Source organism: Tursiops truncatus, chromosome 20 (assembly GCF_011762595.2).
Source record: "Tursiops truncatus isolate mTurTru1 chromosome 20, mTurTru1.mat.Y, whole genome shotgun sequence".
In the NCBI taxonomy this organism is placed as follows: domain Eukaryota; kingdom Metazoa; phylum Chordata; class Mammalia; order Artiodactyla; family Delphinidae; genus Tursiops; species Tursiops truncatus.
In genome coordinates, this window is record NC_047053.1 from 43,528,661 (window position 1) to 43,549,699 (window position 21,039).

The 21,039-nt window shown below is 41.5% G+C and overlaps 1 protein-coding gene across 10 annotated transcripts in view; it reads left to right on the forward strand.

Moving 5' to 3' along the window:
• TANC2 (tetratricopeptide repeat, ankyrin repeat and coiled-coil containing 2) overlaps positions 1-21,039 on the forward strand; it is a 357,810-nt gene that overhangs the window by 320,045 nt on the left and 16,726 nt on the right. For all 10 annotated transcript variants that reach the window (XM_073797499.1, XM_073797503.1, XM_073797500.1 and 7 more), the window contains 6 exons: positions 1,803-1,925; positions 2,481-2,717; positions 7,093-7,278; positions 9,568-9,661; positions 16,006-16,139; positions 17,854-17,977. In XM_073797499.1, the coding sequence (XP_073653600.1) occupies positions 1,803-1,925; positions 2,481-2,717; positions 7,093-7,278; positions 9,568-9,661; positions 16,006-16,139; positions 17,854-17,977 (898 nt within the window). The remainder of the gene's footprint in view (positions 1-1,802; positions 1,926-2,480; positions 2,718-7,092; positions 7,279-9,567; positions 9,662-16,005; positions 16,140-17,853; positions 17,978-21,039) is intronic.

Below are 21,039 nucleotides of genomic sequence, written 5' to 3' on the forward strand. Positions count from 1 at the left end.
AATTGCATCAAAAAAAAATAAAATACCTAGGAATATATCTAACTAAAGCAGTGAAACACTTCTACCCAGAAAACTATAAGACACTGATGAAAGAAATCAAAAACTACACAAACAAATGGAAAGATATACCATACTCATGGATTGGAAGAATTAATATTGTTAAAATGACCATACTACCCAAGGCAATCTACAGATTCAGTGCAATCTCTGTCAAAACATGAAAGGCATTTTTCACAGAATTAGAACAAATAATTCTAAAATTTGTGTGGAAATGCAAAAGACCCTGAATAACAAAAGCAATCTTGAGAAAGAAGAACAAAGCTGGAGGTATCATGCTCCCTGGTTTCAAACTATACTACAAAGCTACAGTAATCAAAACAGTATGGTACTGGCACAAAAACAGACACATAGATCAATGGAACAGAACAGAGAACCCAAAAATGAACCCACACTTATATGGTCAATTAATCCATGACAAAAGAGGCAAGAATATACAATGGGGAAAAGACAGCCTCTTCAATAAATGGTATTGGGAAAACTGGACAGTTACACACAAAAGAATCAAACTGCACTACTTTCTCACAAAGCAAACAGAGCAGATTGAATTTTTTTTAAAAAATACCTCCTCAGATCTACTTTGTGGTTCCCAAACTTCATTGTTAATATCTTGTGGCCCTCAGGATTTCCTGCTTTAACTCACTTGACCCAGATATTGGCAGAATAATAAGAAGATTGCTGTGAATTCCCTGGCGGTCCAGTGGTTAGGACTCCACACTTCCATTGCAGGGGCCCCAGGTTCAATCCCTGGTCAGGGAGCAAAGATCCTGCAAGCCACGCTGCACAGCCTTAAGAAAGAAGAAGAAGAAGATTGCCAGAGAATCTTGCCATCACAGCAGGAGATTTTAAAAAAGAATTTATTCTAACTTCCTTTTGGAGAAGTCCAAGTAAAAGGGCAAGCATTAGTACATACAGTGGGACTTAGGCCAGTCATACTAGAGAAAATTTGTTGCTGATGGCAATCAAACCTATGTTGTTTCCCTGAGGATGAACAGATGTGATTATTTTAGGCTATGTTAGGGTGAGCAATGCTAGCTACTCTAACAAACCTGCACAATCTCAGTGACTTAACAAAGGCTTATTTTTCACTTTCGTTGCAGTCCAGTACAGATCATTGGGCAGGCTTCTTCCACATAGTAGTTCCAAAATCTCCTAGGGCCTCAGGATCCTCCATTGGATCATCTGACCTGCAATCAAGAGGAATAATAGAAAGTGTGGAGAAGCACACAGGGAATTTGGGGCCAAGGCTGGACATGACATATTACTTCTGCCCACATTTTATTAGCCAGGAGTCAGTCCCATGGCCCACATAACTGTAAAGGAGGCTGGGAGATACCGTTTTCACAAATGCCCAGGACGGAAATGAGATGGAGATCAGTGATCACACTGCATTATCTCTGTTACCGTGTATACTTTACTAACTTGAATTTAAGAGATTGATTCAAGAAGGCTAGTAGAAAAGATCTGGGGGGAGGGGGGATTATATCCAGATAGAGCAGAAAAGAGAGGTATTAAGTAGATTTGTTTCCGCAGACTGCCAAGGTGGAGACAGTTTAAGTTAGCCTGTTCCTGCAGGACTAGTCTTCGTCTGCATCAGTGGGTTGGCTTTGTTATGCCTGGGTATTGTTTGAGCAAGACTCTCTTCTCATTTGTTAGTACCACAAACCTAGAGGCTCCTAACTTAACTACTGATGGTACTTTTTAGCTGGGCTAATGATTTAATTGTCTCTATATTTCTTTTTCAGGGTTTGAGTAAAAAAGTTGGAGTATCATCCTCCATCCTCCAAGGTCTCTGGATCTCCTATAGCACAGAGGGTCTTTCCATGGCATTGGCATCTTTACGAAATCTCTATACTCCAAATATAAAGGTAAGTGATAAATTACAGTCAGATTAAAGAATTAACTATGAAAACCTAAAACTAGGAGGACATTTAAGTAGCTATTTAATCGATCTTTGACTTGCCTTAGACTGTCTCCTATTAACCTTTTACTGATAATTTGATATATTTTACATTTTGTTCTGTGAGTTGAAGACCAAGCCTATTGACCTTGTACCTTGTATAAGATGACTCTGATTTGTAGAATAAGTCCTGCTGCTTCTAGGGAGTAAGTCATTCTTGGACCACCTTTGTTCTGATAGGGTTTTTTCTGACTGACAGCTCACTTCGTGGAGACTCTGACAGCACTACAGTATGGGTGGTGTTGACTTTAGTTACTGGGCAGTTTATATAAAGGAGATACTTCACATCCCTTTCCAAAGGCAAGGTATTGAAAAAGGAACAAATGAAGATTTTAAAATAAAGCCGTCACTAAATGCTTCTGGGCACTTATTGTGGGGTCCCAGAGGACTTAATACAAGATGACTAATAGGATATAACTGATATTTATGTGAGTATTATTTCTGTTTATTCACTTATTTCTAGGTCAGCCGACTGCTGATTTTGGGAGGTGCCAACATTAATTACCGGACAGAGGTTTTAAATAATGCTCCAATTCTATGCGTCCAGTGTCATCTTGGTTACACAGAAATGGTGGCCCTACTATTGGAGTTTGGGGCCAACGTGGATGCCTCCTCGGAAAGCGGCCTGACTCCTCTGGGCTATGCTGCAGCCGCAGGCTTCCTAAGCATTGTCGTGCTGCTGTGCAAGAAACGGGCCAAGGTAGTGGCTGTCCGGCTCTGCTGCCTTTTCTTCTTCCCTTTTCTTTCTTCCTGCTATAGACTCTTCCTTATCTCCTGCGTTACCTCCTGAGTGTAGGTAGAATACATCAGATCCTATTAGGGAGCAGATCAAAGGGAGAACTAGCTCTGATTACATCCTACTGTTGCCCACTTGCCATGGCCAGTTCCATGCTGAATTTGCACAGTTCTAAAACTTCTGAGAGGCACTTAGGAAACTGCATTTATCAGCAGCCACAAAAAGTCCCTAACAGCCAAGAAATTCTCTCCTGAGCTCAGAGTGAGGAAAGAGAAGTGGGGGAGCAAGGAGATGGCCCTGTGAAGTCTGAACTGAATGGTGCCTCTAGACTCTAAGCCTTTCATGTTAGAGTCTTGAAGATACCCCTGAAGAGGTATGGGGAGAAGATGATTCTCTCTGACCAGAGGAACTCAGAAGTGTTTCTGTTAGTGTATTTTAATTCTCTCAAAACATTTCTCAGAAATATATTTGCTTTATAGTATCTCAAAGGCCACTGATAGAACTCAATTTGAAAATATTGGTGAAAAGAAAAATGCTGGTCTCAAAAATGTAGGCCTCTGGGGAACATTGTAGCCCAATGGTATTTTGTTTCCATCCTGAAAACAAACTGAGGAATTTGGTGGGTTTGCAGTGAAATATAAGTAATATGTATGCCCTCGTTCTGAGGTGTCCAGTGTCCTTACCAGGGAAGAACTGTGTCTCCTGAGACTCCTTTGGGACCTGGGAACCTCAGTGAAATCTCAGAGCTGTAGATGTTAACTGTGACACAGGAATGGTCCTAGTCATTTGAATGAACACCTCTAGAAACAGAGTGAAAATTGGGCCTTATTATGACTGCTGTGAATTCATATTCTAATCTCAGCTGGGTCTTTCCTGTTGCTCAGGTATCATTTTATTCATCTCTTGTTTTCCCCAGAGCAGATAAATAATTTGTGATCTTTTCAAGACCCTATCAAACCTTTTTTGCCCTCCTATGACTACCAAGATTGATTTTAATCTCACTGTGCCTTGATCTCAAAACTCTATTAATCCTTACATACACTCACCTTTACTTCTGCCTCAGAGAAGGAAGTGTTTACCTTCCTTTCCAGAATGCTTGCCTCCATTTTATATATATATATATATATATATATATATATATATATATATATTTTTTTTTTTTTTTTTTTTTTTTTTTTCCGGCAATGCTGCACAGCTTGTGGGATCTTAGTTCCCGACCAAGGATGGAACCCATGCCCCCTGCAGTGGGAGTGTGGAGTCCTAACCACTGGACTGCCAGGGAATTCCCCACCTATATTTTTTAATCTCAGTATGTTGCTCTTTCTCTCACATCATTTCATTCTTTTTCTAAATTCACACTACCTTTCTTCTCCGTTTCTACAACCTATGATTGTCTTCTCTAACCCAAAAGAGAAACTCCCCTCTCTCTCCTAACCAGAAGCCACCATCCCATCTCTTCCCACCCATGTCCCCCAAGCCTGTCCTAAGAGTCATCTCTACTTGCTACCACTGCTTCCTTACTACTCCTGAACCATTTGTGGTCTGGCTTCCGTGACAGAAAGAGGAGGCAAGTCATTAAAATCATAAACTTCGGCTTCAAGCACGACCTGGTCAAAGCCTGCATTCACACTCGCTTTCTCTGAGGGCTTGAACGAGTCATTTGACCTCTCTCAGCCTCACTTGTTTAACCTAGAAACAGGATTAAGAGGGGCATTGTGACAATTAAAAGTGATCGAGCCTTTTTAAAAAGAGATGAAGTCTCTTTTAGTTTCATGCAGTGCCTAATAAATAATATCCTTAAAAAAAGAAAAACCCCAACCTCTTGGCATTCAACTGAAGCTGCTCTCAAAAGTCACTAACAACTGTCAGTCGCCAAATAAAGTAACTATTTCTCATTTCTCACCCCTCTAAACCACTTAAGTATTTAGCCAGTTATTTTGTTGCATAACTGAATTGAATGTTCTTCAATTATAGCTGGTCTGGTATTTTCTCTTCATTAGATTGAGTTTGTATGTTTTTGGCAAGCACACCACAGACATGATGCTCTGCCCTTATTCATGCAGCACTGCAGGAGGTGCGTGATGTTGAGATCTCATTACAGGGGATGTTAACCTCTATCACTTGGATAAGGTGGTATCTTCCAGGTTTCTCAACCTGAAGTCACTGTTTCTCCCATTTGGAATTAAGAAGTATCTTTTAGAGAGATGCTTTCAGACTAGGCAGATACCTTGTATCTTTTTTTTGTCCACTAATTTTTTGGTCCACTAATTTAGGATCCATCCATTGATGGGTCCATTCTTGCTGCAGTAATTATTGCTATGATATTTGCATTATAGCGATTTTCTATTTCCCTCTTCCTTCTACATTTATTAATTGGAATTCTACTGTTAAGGAAGAGCTGTCCCTTCTCCTCAATGGGTTCATTTACTTATAGCACCATGGATTCCTGGATATTTATTTTATTCTGTGATCTATAACTCATTGCCGGTATTTTCTTTTTTTGCTCAAATTGCCCCAGATTTGGCCACTGGGAGCTTCTTCACGTTGGTTCCTGTGTCCTTTCAAGCCCCCCCCCCCATTATTTCATGAGTGCTTCTATACTTTCTGGCACCACAAGATGTTCCAAACTCATCTTTTGCTATTACTGTCCCAGCCCTGGAATTCACCATTTCCCCAAGAAGCCAAGGGTTCTTTTAATTCATTCCTTTAGTTTTAAAAAATACAGTTCTGAACATGAAAATTCTCAGTGACTCTCCATTACTTATGAAAATTCAGACCACTAGCCTGGCATTCAAAATATCCATGCTCTTGTCCCAAAAGACCCTCTCAACGTTGTAGTTTGAACCCCCCCTTAATGTATTTTACCCTTCAAAAACTAGAATTAATCATTTCCTATCCCAGCCAGTTGAGATAGCCCTTTTCTTAGTCCATTTGGGCTGCTGTAATAAAATACCATAGACTGAGTATCTTTAAACATTTCCTTCTTACAGTTCTGGAAGCTAAGTCCCCACAGCATGGCGCCAGCAGATTCGGTATCTGGTGAGAGCTTCCTGGTTTACAGACAGTGCCTTCTTGCTGTGCCGTCACACGGTGGAAGGGGCCAAGCAAGCTCTCTGGGGCCTCTGTATAAGGATACTAATCCCATTCATGAGGGCTCTGCCCTCATGACCCAATCACTTTCCAAAGGCACCACCTCCTAATTACCTCAGGGGTTAGAATTCCAACGAATAATGGTGGGAGAACACAAACATTCAGACCATTGCACCTTTCCCTCTGAATCTGTTCCTGCTTCTGGCTGGAAATTCTCTGAAATTTTATTGCACTTTTGCTTTCCGGCTGACATTTATTATATTACACCTTCGTTGGACACGTTTTTGTTGTATTGGTCGCATCGCCCCTATCTTGTTCAAAACTTTGAGAGCAGAATCTATATTTTACTCTCTTATTTACCTTTTTATCCTATCGTGTACCTTGTACATGGTAGGCATTCAGTAAACATTTGTTATATGGATGGCCGGGTGAAACTAAAGCTGGAGAGAACCAGATACAGAACTTAGGCTTCAAGTGCTCTAACTACCACTGGAAAATAACCTGCCCACCTGCCAGAAAAGGCTGTTCATCTATTGAGACTTGTAGCTGGGGACCTTCTGGTACATTGACCTTAGTCAGCCTTCTCTTTCAGCCTAAACTTGTAACCAGCACTGCAACTGTAAAAACTGCTGTTGGAACATAGTCTAGCATTAAGTTCCAAGTACCTCCAGCCATTTTGGCCAGATGGTTGAGATTCCGCCCTCCCACGGGAAGAGAGCAGTGGCCTTTGCCAAAGCATGGTGGTCAGATGTGTGAGTCATGAGATGAGATGTTTTGCCTCCTTGGAAGACCAAAAAATTTGAGCTTCAAAATTTTTTTCTTCCCTTTCATGATTTCAAAGACAGTTTTTTGTGCCAACGCAGCTTACAAGTCTTTCAAATTTGGGTCTAAAAAGAACTATTTGAGGACAAGGGAGAGTGTACCTCAGGAAAACAAAGCTGGAGCTGGAAGTTTTGGTGTTTTGTTTTTGGGTTTTGTTTTTTTTTTTTTTTTTGGTTTCTTTTGATGTGAAAACAAAAGCCTGACGTTATGCAAAGAGGTTCTCCCCAGAGGGGCATCTACCAGAGTTGTAGCTCAGTAAAGATCTAGCCTGAGTAGGAGAGTATCTTCTAAATTTTCTCAGGGATTGGTCCAAGGAATAGGAGAGGATGAATCTTAGTAGTCCCGACCTGTGCAGTGGGCTGATGTGACTAGATTGGGAATACAGCCACAGTCTTTTTCACATAGGTTTCTCTGTCCCCTCCCGTAGGTGGATCACTTGGATAAGAATGGGCAGTGTGCCTTGGTCCACGCTGCACTCCGAGGTCATCTGGAGGTTGTCAAGTTTTTGATTCAGTGTGACTGGACAATGGCGGGCCAGCAGCAAGGGGTGTTTAAGAAGAGCCATGCCATCCAGCAGGCCCTCATCGCTGCAGCCAGCATGGGTTATACTGAGGTAAGAAAGCGGATAAGGTTTGGGGGGTTTTTTCAAGCTACGTATTGAAGGACCTAGGAAACCAGGAAAAAGAGGTTGCATTATTATAAAATTGCCAGCCTAGGGCTTCCCTGGTGGCGCAGTGGTTAGGAATCCACCTGCCAATGCAGGGGACACGGGTTCAAGCCCTGGTCCGGGAAGATTCCACATGCCGCGGAGCAACTAAGCCCGTGTGCCACAGCTACTGAGCTTGCACTCTAGAGCCTGCGAGCCACAACTACTGAGCCCGCATGCTGCAACTACTGAAGCCCACGCTCCTGGAGCCTGTGCTCCGCAACAAGAGAAGCCACCACAATGAGAAGCCCGCTCGCTGCAACTAGAGAAAGCCCGCGCACAGCAACAAAGACCCAACGCAGCCAAAAATAAATTAAAAAAAAAATTTGTTAGCCTAATTAATGTGAATTAGGTTTTTGGTCATTGATCTGAGGAGTAGGGAGATTCCAGGGTACCTAGAATTATGTTGGAAAGGACCTCGGGAATTATCTAATCTGATTCCTCCCCATCTTTCCACCCCTACTTAACAGACAATGACACTAGGCTCAGGTGGATTATTTTTTGACCTGTGTTCACATGGGTAGACAGAGTGGCATGGAAAGGGCACAACAGTTGGAATCTCAGAAGGACCAGGTTTGAGGCCCAGCTTTCCTACTCATTAGCTCTGGACCTTGGGCAATATACCTAATCTCTTAGAACCTTAGTTTCCCACCAGTAAAGCGAGGCTAATAAATTCTTTTTTGCAAGGTTGATATGAGATGTAAACTGTTAATCACTGTGCAAATGGTATTTTTGCTAATTTATTTATTAATGAAAGTAATAATACAGTGGAAAAATATGTGGAATTGGTAGTGTTCTAGGAAATGTGTAACAGCCAGCTCTGGGGAGGGGAGTGGAGTGGAACAGAAGTGTGTGTGTGTGTGTGTGTGTGTGTGTGTGTGTACGTGTGTACGTGTGTACATACAGACTTAAATTTATTATAAATTTTACTGATATTTTAAAAAATGTTGCACACAGTTTACAAATAATAATGAATTGTGTAATACTCTTAACTGAATGCTTTTGTTGATTTTTGATAAACGTATATCCGTACCCAACCTGTGGTTACGACTCAACCATGATTTGATAAATGAAGTTGCACCCCTATTTGCTCTTTTCCCAATAATTTTGTCATTAAATCTGATGTGCGATCTACTGTTAAATTACTTCTCATCCTCATACAAATGATATTCATTAAACTGGAACCCCTTTTAGCTTTAGCAGTAAATCAAATCCTCATTTACAAAGTTTGCCAATTTCCAGGGTATAAGTACCCCCACCGTGGCTGATTTCAAGCTGCCAATGTTACATCACCGAACACAAAGTTTCAAAGAGATGCACAGGAGCACACCATTATATAAAATGTCCACCATACACATACAGTAAATATAAATAACCTGAAGAGCATAGATAATAGTAAAATGTAATTAAATAATTAAGAAGTTATAACATTTGATATTTTAACCTTTTTTAATTTAATTTCTTTAATTGTTATTTAATTTTTAATAAACATCTTTGTTTACTGACTGGCTTGCAAAATTCCGAAAATTTAACAGTCCGCTTTCATGGGCCAGTACACGTTGGCTCGCCACTGCTTGAGATGCTTCAGTGACACAGCTACCCCATCAGCTGACCTGACGTATCACCAAGGGAATATTAAGTAAAATTGGAATTTTTATTATCTACAGAAGGTTTTTTAGCTCTCTCTACAGTGAAATTCCTGGAAACAGAGCTGTCACTTTCCTTTGTTGTTAGCAGCCATTCTCCTTTTATTATCCGCAAACAGTCCTTGTAATTCCAAGAGGAAAAAAGAAGATAATAGCTCCGCTCTGAAAAACTACAGGCCCTCCGTTTTCTCCATATTTATTTCTGGGTTTTGTTTATTGATTTTTTTCCTGTTTATTTCTTGGTAGCATTTTTATTAGGAGGACGAGGGTTTGCTTTTTTAACTCAAATGTGATAAATATGTGATTTTTAAAAGTCACATGCTATGTAAGTTAATTGTGTTCAAGGGAAACATGTAAACTGTACCTGGTAGAACAAATGCTCATCATGGCAGCTTTGGGTTTTTAGGCGAGGACAGTCAGTTCTGATGCCTTTTGTGTGCAAGAGAGAGCGTGACCCTTGGGTATCCGGGTATCTTCCAAACCTCACAGGCTAGTATCAGTAGTACAGTTTTCCACCTGACCTTTGAGCTGACACAGCTTCTTGTTTCAGATTGTCTCCTACCTACTTGATCTTCCAGAAAAAGATGAGGAAGAGGTGGAACGAGCACAGATCAACAGCTTTGACAGTCTCTGGGGAGAGACAGGTACCTCCTGTGGACATCTCTCTCTTCTCTGTGAACGTGTCATGTCTGTGTGGAGATATTCTCTGCATCTCACACCCTGATTTTTTTCTCTGCCAGACCAAAGGTGGCCGTCTCTGTCTTATGGCTATTGTGTTGGAGACTGATTCAGCCAAAGGAAAAGTCACAAGTTTCCTCCTTTCAATCCTCTTTCCCTTTGGGTGCTCCATGCCGTTAGCCCCAGAGTCTTCTTTCAGACAAACCTTCCCCCGCTCTTGTTTCCAAATATTTTAAACAACTGGAAGTTTCCTTACAATGTGCCAAACCATAGCAGAAAAGAGTTGTGAACTTTTTTTCCCTGTGATCCTTATAGCAGTTAGGAGTAAATATTTCTCCCGTAGCTATAAACCAAGAAGTTAAATTTTTATCGACACCTCTGGCTTACTGAACCAAGTGTTAGCGTGGTAGAGTGGTCCTGACATGATTAAACTGATACGTCATGAGTACAGTTGCTATCAGGATGCAAAATGTAGGTCCCCCCTGTAGGGCACAGCCCTGCGTAGTCTCTCACGATCTGCAGCAAAGCCATTTCTATATTGCTTGGTACTTACTCCACAAACAGAAGCCTCTTCCTTGTGGCCTTTGCAGGAAATGATTGTTGTCTTTCCCCCAAGTCTAAACTGGAACATCTGGAAAAACATTAGTAACCTTTTATGTGTTTATGAAACCAGGGCAGTAAAAACTGTAGAGTCGCCACAGATATGTGTCGTGTTTGCCAGGATAAGTAGACCAACATTGATGGCCGATTTTAGGGAGAGCGTTTTACTAAACAAGAAGGGGGTATGCTTTGGTTAGGGTCAGAATGTTATTAAAAATGAGAAGAGGCTTGAATTCACTTAAAATGTATAATTACCTATTGAACTGTGGTGTCTCCACACATGGCAGTAATCTTACACAGGTTTCATGGCTTCTTTAACATCATGTAGAATGGTCCAGAGCTCAGGAATTTGCTTCTCAAACAATCCCTCCCTCTGTCAGAGCCAAAGGGAGCAGATGCCGGGCAGCTGCAGCTTAAGAGCCCATGACAGATTAAAGGAAAATGTGCAGCTGGCAACAGCTGCTGTCTCTGGGGCCCCACCCTGAGGGAAGCCAGAGGGCAGACCGAGGGGAAGGGGCTGGCCAGGTCGCCAGCGGTTGTGGAGTGTGCGTCCTGAGACCTGGAGCTGCAGGAGAGACATGAGGGTTCACATCCCGTCAGCACAGCCTCCCCGGCACAGCCCCTCCGTCCCTCCCAGAGTCTCCTGTTGCCAGGCCACCCGCGTGCAACCCTAACCCTGACTGGGGAGCGCAACAAAAAGTAGTGGCCCGATGGCGACAGTGGACAGAAATTACAAGACCAACCATCATAGTGATGACTGTCACACACGTCCTAGTGCTGTCCTTGAAAGAATTCCTTAAAAATGTTGAAGAAGGGTGTGAACTAAGTGGAAGACTTACTTTTATTGAGATGAATTTCTTATTAGAATAAAACTTTACAGCCTCAGGACTTTTAAAAGATTTCCTGCTTTAAAGTGTGCAATAAAGTTTGTTACATTCGTTTTCTTACCTACATACCGTATCTCAAGATTGTAAAAGAAAATCAAAGTTTCATGTCAGTTTGCTTGTAGTCAGAATTGTGTTGTGTTTAATTGTATATTTATATGAACTCATTTCAGCACTATGAACATAAGACATTATTTAAATATGAGTTAGAATGAAATACATTTGTAATATAATTTATAGAGCTATAAAAAGTTATTTGACTTCAGAAAAATTTCTGGGAAATCATGTCTTTGCTATGTTAAAAAATGTCCCTACCACTCACCACTAGTGTAGAGTAGACTCTGAGTTGCTTTTCTGTCTATAGTGATGGACTTACCAAGTACACGTTTCTTTTTAACTTACAGCACATAATCATTTAAAATTTATAATGACTCATTGAATTGTGATGTTTCCTCCAATGGCAGCATCTTATACAGGTTTCCCTTGCATAGAGAATGAAGGTCTGTGACCTGCAGCCAGCTGGTTAGGGTCTCGTATCTGCAACCCTGGCCTAAACAACCCAATTTTTACTTAGGGAAAATACGATGGTAATGATGTTTCCAACAATTTGTATCATTTACTGTATTAAATCCAAAACACCAGTAACTATAAGAAACGATAGAACCATTATCTTATGTGCCATTCCAAGAAAAACCAGAAAGAAAAACCCTCTGCCTATAAAACTGACACAGTTCTTTATTATCACATCGATTATAAGATGCAGCCTGACTTTGAGATGTTAAAAATGCGGAGGGAAGAAAGTACATCTTAGAATCAATGAAATGCATCTTAGCATATAGTGAAATATTTATGGAGATGTAATTTTTACATATCAGATTTTCTAAAAGCAGGTCACTGGAATATCCTGGTTGTCTTCGTCCTCCTTTTATGGCCTTTTTGTCCTTCCAAAGAGCACCTTCCTACATCGAGCTTTCACCGTCTGGCTGACCCCCTCCCATCCTGCAGGGTTTTCACAGATTTCTCATGGAACACAGAAATCTGTATTCCAACACAGAAGAAAGGCAATTAAGATGACAAGATTCACCAATCCCTCCTCTCCTTTGTCTTACAGCTGTAGAACAGAACCAGCATTAAAAGCTTCTGGCAACTCTGGAGAGCCTGAGCCATCCATGGCCCAAAAGTAGCGAAAATTCAGAACATAAACAAGATACCATTAATTCATGCCTTCATCATCTTTTGTCTAGATTATTGCAACTACTTCCTAGCTGATCTTCTTGTCTCTGGCCTCACCCTTTTGTGATTTATCTCCCAGACTTCAGCCAAAGTGATCTCTCTAAGCCACAATCTGTCCATGTCACTTTCCTGCTTACCACCCTTCATTGACCACCTGTAACATTAATGTAGCATAAAAAGGGACTTCCCTGGTGGTGCAGTAGTTACGACTCCACGCTCCCAATGCAGGGGGCACAGGTTCGATCCCTGGTCGGGGAACTAAGATCCCACATGCTGTGTGATGCGGCCAAAAAAAAAAAAAGGTAGCATAAAAAGATGTGTCGTGATCTCTAGCATCATCTGTTGCCTGTCTTCTCCAGTAGGAGTAAACGTGCCGTTCCCCACCTCAGTGCCTTTATACGTGCTCTCCCTGTGCCTAGAATGCCTCCCTGTCGTCGTTGCCTATAAGTCTCCTATTTCTCTTTCAGCATCTTGTTTAGATTGTCATCTCTTCCTGGAGACCTTCTCAGACACTTCTTCCTCTGTGCCACCTCCAGACAACCCCCGTGGACTTATCTCTGTTGTGCTTATCACACTGTATAGTAATGTATTTGTTTGTCTGTTATCCTTATTCAACCCTGAGTTCCTTGAGAGCTGACAGTATCTGACAAAATAGCTCTATAAATGTGTAACTAATGAATGTTGTTTTGGATAGCAGTGATCAGTATAAGTCTTCCCCACCCACCTCCATCCCATCGGTCTTCCATGACCTGTCTGTGCTGTACACTGTCAAGGTTGAGAAGAGATAAAAGAACCATTTGCTTCTCTGCATTCTATTCAGCATCAGCATCCCATCGAAGCCGACTTTGGCTATTCCATCAACTCTGAGCTGTATCCTATCTGTTTCTTCAAACTCCTTAGCTGTTTCCCTTTGAAAAAGGACCATTTATTTCAAATAATCTCATCAGATGCTGACACGCTAGGGAACGAATTCTGTTACTGGTCTCTTAGGAAGAGAGATTTGGCTCCAAACTGTTAACATTTGCTCTAAGAATCAGGTTGTTGTTTTACAGAACTGGCTTTGCCTTATTCGTCTCACTTTCAAAAAGTTTTAACGGTTTTTGATAAGAACTATATAAAATCCAGCCAAAGCAACTCCTTGCTCTTGGATTTTGAAAAGTACAGACCCAATTTTCCATAGTTGTGTTGTTCTGAGATGAAGTTGGCCAGCTGTGTTAATGACCGTGTCCAGATATCAGCTGGAGATTCCTGCCAAATTACGTCATAACCTAAGTAACAGAGATGATACAACAAAGAAAAAGGCCAAATGGAACATTCCCTCTCATATAAACATGTTGTCCGGTGGGTTGAGATGGGCCAGCCCCCAGCAACATGACTCCAGGTTAGAGCAGACAGTATATAAGTTCAGCTTTCAGGATGGGCACTGCTTGTGAATTTTTATCTGTGTTCTGTGAACTAGCATCATTGACGAGAGGCTTGATTCTGAAATACTGTCTGTATTTTCTCCAGAGTGCTATAAATTCTTGCGTGAAAAAGAATGTATCTGCACACACACACACACACACACACACACACACACACACCACGCCATACACAAGACATTGAAAGGGAGGCTTGCTGCGTCCCTGCCCCCTGGTAGCTACTTTAAACTTGGGAGAGCTAGAAATTTTCCAAACCCTTTGTTTTATGTACCAACGAGGTGATTCTCACGGTTCCTAACAAGTGTCTAACCCAGTCAAGTTCTTTCTTTTTCCCCAGCTTGACTGAGATATAACTGACATCCAACATTGTGTAAGTTTAATGTATACAATGTGATGATTGCCAGTCAAATGCTTAAGCTACTCTTGTGTTCTGACCCAAGAACTAAAGTTGTTTTTTTTTTTCCTGAACTATTAGAAATGTGAACTTGGAAAAGAGGGAACATCACTTTGATTTAAAGAACAAGAGACAAACTTCTCAGTCAAGTAAACAATCAAACCCATCAATACTTGTAACTTATCCATTCGGAACTTGGAAATGACCCTCACCTCAGATAGGATGAAGCCTCTGCCCTTCTGTGAGAACAGGATGGAAATGCCTATGTTAAGAATTCCAAAAAATAAAATGAAAAATACACATAAGACAACGCCTAGATACATCTAGTTTAAGATCTTCTAAAATTGCCACATTTTCCTTCATAAGCCCTTTCTATCCTTGAAGAAGGAAAAGATTACTTTGAAGGTTTATCTCAGTGGAAATTACAGGTAGTTTTAGTTTTGCATATGAGTCAGTCGTGGGTAAATTTGGCCAAGCTCAAAGACAAAATGCCTTAATTTCCACTTAAGTGAAAAAAATCACAAGTGACCATTTGATTTGATTTTCAGTTGCTTCCCTGATTAGATACCAACACTTGCAAACTGAAATATCTGCACCTGCCGTGTATTATCTTCCTCTGATTTGTCATTGGAGTAGGTGGCCACAGCAAAGGAAGGACCTGCTGACTACCACATCTGTTTTTCAAGTCTGTGTGGGGAAAAAGGTCTCCATACTCTTTCTTTAAAAGCATAACTCCTGCCATTTTCTAACAGCGTTTACCATCTTCCCTACCCTCATCCATTTAAAACACTGAGTGTACACACTTGAGATCCCTGGTTAAGAAACAAATACATATTTGTTCAAATATGAACTTAGTAGAAAGTATATTGACAAATTCCTCTTACTGCTATTGAAACAGTACTCAAAGGATGAAATAAGCACTCTTAGTATCCTCTGTATCAGAGACCATAAACAATGGACAGTAGCACAGAAGGAAGAATGTTTATGTTTCTTCCTGCTGTGTGTCCTTTATCCTCGCTATAGCTGTGCTTTATCTGTGACTCCATTATCCTGTATTCAGAAGAAAAGAGCCTTTGTCACACTCCTCTCATCTTTAAGACTATTACTTTGAACAGTTTTGACCCTCCTATGAAAATGGTCACACATGTACTAGAAACTTCTGTCCCAACTGATGAAAAAAAAGAAAACTGGCCCAAGGCTCTTAGACTGCAATTTCTTTTTTTCTTTTTTTTTTTTTTTTACATTTTTTAATATATTTTTATTGTAAATACTCCCTTAAAAGCAATCCAGGAAACTGTCATTTAAGAAATCAACAAAATTAAGACTGCAGTTTCTGACTGGTTCTCTGAGTTTAAGGGCCCAGGGGTAAAAATTGGCCAGAGGTGGTTCCTAGCTAACTCTAAAAGACCATAGTCTGCAAAGACCCTTCTCTCTGCATTCTTACCCATGCACATACCAGTAAAAGGTTTGTAGCTGGGACGAGGTACCAAAAAAGAGAGGGATTAAAAGCAGAGAAGATAGTCTGGGTAGGAAACATGAAACCAAGTAAGTTTGGTCAAAAGTGATTATTTCAATAAAATTATTATAACTGTCTCCGTATATGTAAGCCCTTTTATTTTTCTTTGAAAATTTCCTTCATGGCAGAAGTAGCCAGAATCATCATTCTTGGAGGTAAAGTAGCAATTACATTCATCAAACACAGGTGTGCTGCCCTGCTTACCCTCGAGGGCTGGAGAAGGCAAGACCCCCTGTGCTCATTCTGTGCTCTCTGCCCTTAGCCCTGACAGCTGCAGCCGGAAGGGGCAAACTGGAGGTGTGTCGTCTACTCCTGGAACAGGGGGCAGCAGTGGCCCAGCCAAACCGCCGAGGGGCAGTGCCCTTATTCAGCACCGTTCGCCAAGGCCACTGGCAGGTAAGCACGTAGCTACTTCCAGTGCCCCAGGCAGGGGTGAGTTCTGGGTGGGAACTTTTCTTTTTTTTTTAACATCTTTATTGGAGTATAATTGCTTTACAATGGTGTGTTAGTTTCTGCTTTATAACAAAGTGAATCAGTTATACATATACATATATCCCCATATCTCCTCCCTCTTGCATCTCCCTCCCTCCCACCCTCCCTATCCCACCCCTCTAGGTGGTCACAAACGACCTAGCTGATCTCCCTGTGCTGTGCGCCTGCTTCCCACTAGCTATCTATTTTACGTTTGGTAGTGTATACATGTCCATGCCACTCTCTCACTTTGTCACAGCTTACCCTTCCCCCTCCCCATATCCTCAAGTCCATGCTCTAGTAGGTCTGTGTCTTTATTCCCATCTTACCCCTAGGTTCTTCATGACCTTCTTTTTTTTTTCCTTAGATTCCATATATATGTGTTAGCATACAGTATTTGTTTTTCTCTTTCTGACTTACTTCACTCTGTATGACAGACTCTAGGTCCATCTACCTCACTACAAATAACTCAATTTTGTTCCTTTTTATGGCTGAGTAATATTCCATTGTATATATATGCCACATCATCTTTATCCATTCATCTGTTGATGGACACTTAGGTTGCTTCCATGTCCTGGCTATTGTAAATAGAGCTGCAATGAACATTTTGGTACATGACTCTTTTTGAATTATGGTTTTCTCAGGGTATATGCCCAGTACTGGGATTGCTGGGTCATATGGTAGTTCTATTTTTAGTTTTTTAAGGAACCTCCATAGTGTTCTCCATAGTGGCTGTATCAGTTTACATTCCTGGGTGGGAACTTCTCAAGCAGAAAGCAAAAAAATCACAAAATTTGGGTTATCCAGCAGTCACTGGGTTTGAAGACTTGGGCCTCTGTTATTAATGTTCTGGTTAATTGAAAATACATCCGAAAATTAACATTCATACATTCTATATAATACAGGTCATACCTGATGATCTGTATCACATAGAAGGACTAGCTACTTTTGGCCTGGTGGTGCAGCGACCTCCTTCTCACACTTCACAACATCCCCAGGGTCTCTGGAAGGTTCAAACCTCAGCAGATCCCTGCTAACCACTTACAGCAGGTGTGCCTCAGACTTGCAAAAAGAAAATGTGGTATTTGTAAATTCTAGTTATGTGATCTTTCCAGATGTTTGGATTCTGGATAAACGCTAATTTATATATTTAGGATGGAAAAAAAAAGTCTATTGGTTATAATCTTTGAAAATGTTTAAGTAGGAAAGAAGTCCTAGGAGCCAAACAGTGCTGAAGAGTTATCGGAGGCTGTATTCTGTAGTTACTGTATTCTGTTCAGTTGTAAATATTCACTGCAGGCAGGTTTGCAACCCCTGGAGGCCAGTAAAATGGCACTGACATAGGTGTTGGCGCTTCCACCATGGGGTTGTTTAGTCTACATCTTGGCCTTTGTCATCTTGAATTCTTTTTTACTGAGTGGCTGAGTCGGACGTTTAGAGTTGAGTTCTTCTCATTTGGCTGTCCCTGAGACAATCAGAGATCGAATCCCATGGTACTAGACCACGCAGGGGGTTCTTGCAGTGGAAAGTTTCTTTAGGGGTGACTAGCGGGGAGTTCTCACGGTGTGGGGGAGGGCGTGCGTGTGTCTGCTCAGCAGCGCTTCCTGGCTGATTGGGCCCTGCTTCTCTGCACCTGCAGATTGTTGATCTTTTACTCACCCACGGAGCTGATGTCAACATGGCGGACAAGCAGGGCCGCACTCCCCTGATGATGGCAGCCTCCGAAGGCCACCTGGGAACTGTGGACTTTCTCCTTGCTCAAGGTCAGTCCTGCAGTGCCAGCGCTTGATGATCAGTGCCCATAACAACCCCAGGAACTCATGATTTCCAGGGATGGATTCCAAGAGGAGTTGAGAACGGATATTCTTAAGCCAGTTGGTGAGAAAATGAAAGTCCGTCTCCTCTCTTCTCATATACAGTGGGACCCTTCTAATTCTGACATTCTCTATTTCTTTATGGCTTGAGGGGTTTTTGGTATCCTAATCAAATTTACATAATCTAAGCTCTTTAATCTCCCAACTTTGATTTTTTTTAACGTACACTCAATAAATGTTCATCTTCCAGGGATCGTATTTTGACTTGATCAATTGTTTTGTAAGCCTGCACAACTAATATTTTTCTTGTATCCTAAGGAGGCAAATGGAAGTTGAAATGATTGTTGACCATGGGACCCTATTTGAGGAATCAGGGTATCATTACCCTCCTATTGTAATAAATTCCTTTTGACATTTACCAACATTCATATATTCCTGGTGAATGGGAAATAAGTTAAAGGAGTTTGTGGTCATACTATCCAAAGCATTCCCTTCAATGGCTCCGACCTCAGTCATCTATACAGAATAGTAGTGAGTGACAGGGGAACGAACCTCTGTAGTAGAAAAGCTCCAGTCACTGGTGACTCTGCAGTACCATCTAGTGGAGCTCGAGCATTTGCATCAAGCAGGAGGTGGTGTGACTGTGACCAGCTTTTACTCCATTCCAGCAAGCCTCCCCTATGAGTAAACGGGATCTTCTCATCGATAATTAATACCCACAGGTGCACACACTTCAAGAAAAACAAGCCCCTGCAAATCGTGCCCAGGCTGGAGCAGCTGAAGGGTAGTTGATTTAGGAAGAAGACAAGGTTTCTTCTTCTAAGATTTCAAACTACAACTCAGTCAGAGACTTACTGGATCTTTAGCTCTCTCCTGCAAAGATTTGTTTCCACAACCTTAGACTCACAAAACTGGGTCAGAATCAGAGAACTGTTTTCCCCGTGTACAGAGTGGTTCTTGCTTCCCCAATACAAGCCACCAAACAAACCTGTTTTCATGGTTTCTATCCTTCTGCTAAGAGGGGGCTGGAGGAGCAAGGGAGATACGCCTAGCTCCTCAGGATAAAACGTGGCAGGAGTAAATGTCCCAGAACAACCTGAGTCTACTGGAAAAGGCAGGACCCCTTCACCACAGATAAGCGGTAGATGACTGCACACAGTCTGCCGTGAGCCCGTGGAAGCTCATCAGACACAGATCCCAGACATGTGTTCCCTTTACGCTGCAGGCAGTCTGGTCTCCGGTCTTCTTACCGTTTCATTCTTTCACACGTAAATCAGAGAGTTTCTCTCAGTCAACAAATCCTACCCAAGTTTATTTAGCCTACGTTATCCGCAAAACACTATGCTAGGAACTGAGTGATTTTTTAAAATAAATACACTACAATCCATGTCTTCAAAGGGTCTAGAATCTGGCAAGGAGGGGATAAAACAAAGATAAGGAACTACCTTAAAAAGCAGAGAATCCTAAGTACTCTGATGATAAAGGTATTTGAGTTAGAACAGGACAGACTTTGAAATTTGAATGGGAAAAATGTTCTATATTCAGGGAGAGGACGTAATGTAAATGAAAGGTCAGAGAGGAGAAACAGTACACAACAGGTTTGGGGAAATAATGCAAGTTGTCCAGTGACGTACATGAGGACTGTTGGGAAATAAAATTGGAAATGTATGTGGAAAGGAATTGAAAAGGAGCAGATTAAAAGAGTTTGGACTTATCTGAAGGCAGTAGGGAGCCTTTCAAGATTTTTAAAAAGGAAATCAGTGCCAGAGTTGCGCTTTAAAAAAAAAAAAAGAAAAATCACTTTGGCAGTAGTGTGAACAGTAGAGTTGATGAAGGGATTATAGTGGACCTGGGGATCAATTAGGAAGCCATTGTCATTGAGTAGATGAGAGGTAATGCCGAATCCAGGTGCAGTAGCTGTTAGAACAGGAGGGCCAAGTGCAAAAAAGATTTTGGATATAAGGGTTGATTACATGCAGGTCGTAAGGACAGATGAGTTGACGGTAACTCCAAAGTTCTAAAATGGATGTTTGGGACAACTGTGATTCTGTTAACTGCCCGGAGAAGAAAAGAGAGAAGAGGAAGATTTCAAATTGAATTTTCAGAGGAAATTGAATACCTGGTTTTTTTTCATATGTATCTCCTTTTAATTTCTTAAATTCCGGCTTCCCTTATCTTTGTAAAATCAATTTATCTGTAACATACATCCAGAACCTTCTTATCCTGCTTTTTCCACCCCTGAAGACTCTGTCCAGGAAATTTATAGATGTTGCATCTGAGAAAACTCCTTAGATTCTGTCCCATATTCAGATTCATTCCATGTTAGAGTCAGTGTTTTAGTTGCAAACTACACCATTGTGAAAAGATAACCCACTACATGGATGGCTCTCCTCAGGGTTAGAAGTATCGTACTTTCCAACCCTCCATCCTGTTACGGGAAGCCACAAAGTCTGGTGGTCTGACCTCTAGGGATACAGAGGTGATAGGCCACATATCTGCTGAGTAGCCCCAGAGCCTGGCTGTGGCAGGTCCTGAGCTTGATCTGACATCTGAATCCTGTCCAGCTGAGGACGCAGCCTGGAAAACGTACTGTGTGTGCAGTAAGTTGATCTCTAATTTAGTTAGTGCGCATGTCATGCCAACTGTGTGGAAAGAGTCATCTTAGGTACTCTTCCAAACTAGCAAGGGAACGACAGGCTCTTTGCCATCCAAGAGCTTACAGTCTAGGCTGAGAACCAAACGTATATTGAAGTTTAGACTAATTACAAAAACAGTATGTCAAGTGTGCTTGCTCCTCACAGGTGAAAATAGAAATGTTGAAGGGAAGAAGATGCAGAATATAAAATAGGCTAAAAGAGTGGGGATGGGGTTGTTGAAGGCTGACTAGTTTAATTAAACTCCTGATTTCTTTCCTGGCCTGGGCTCAGTCTCTTCCCATGAGTCCGTTTCCCTCCCATTCTAAGGCGGGAGAAGGTGGCCTGGTGCTATCATCAATGATAAACGTGTTCTGA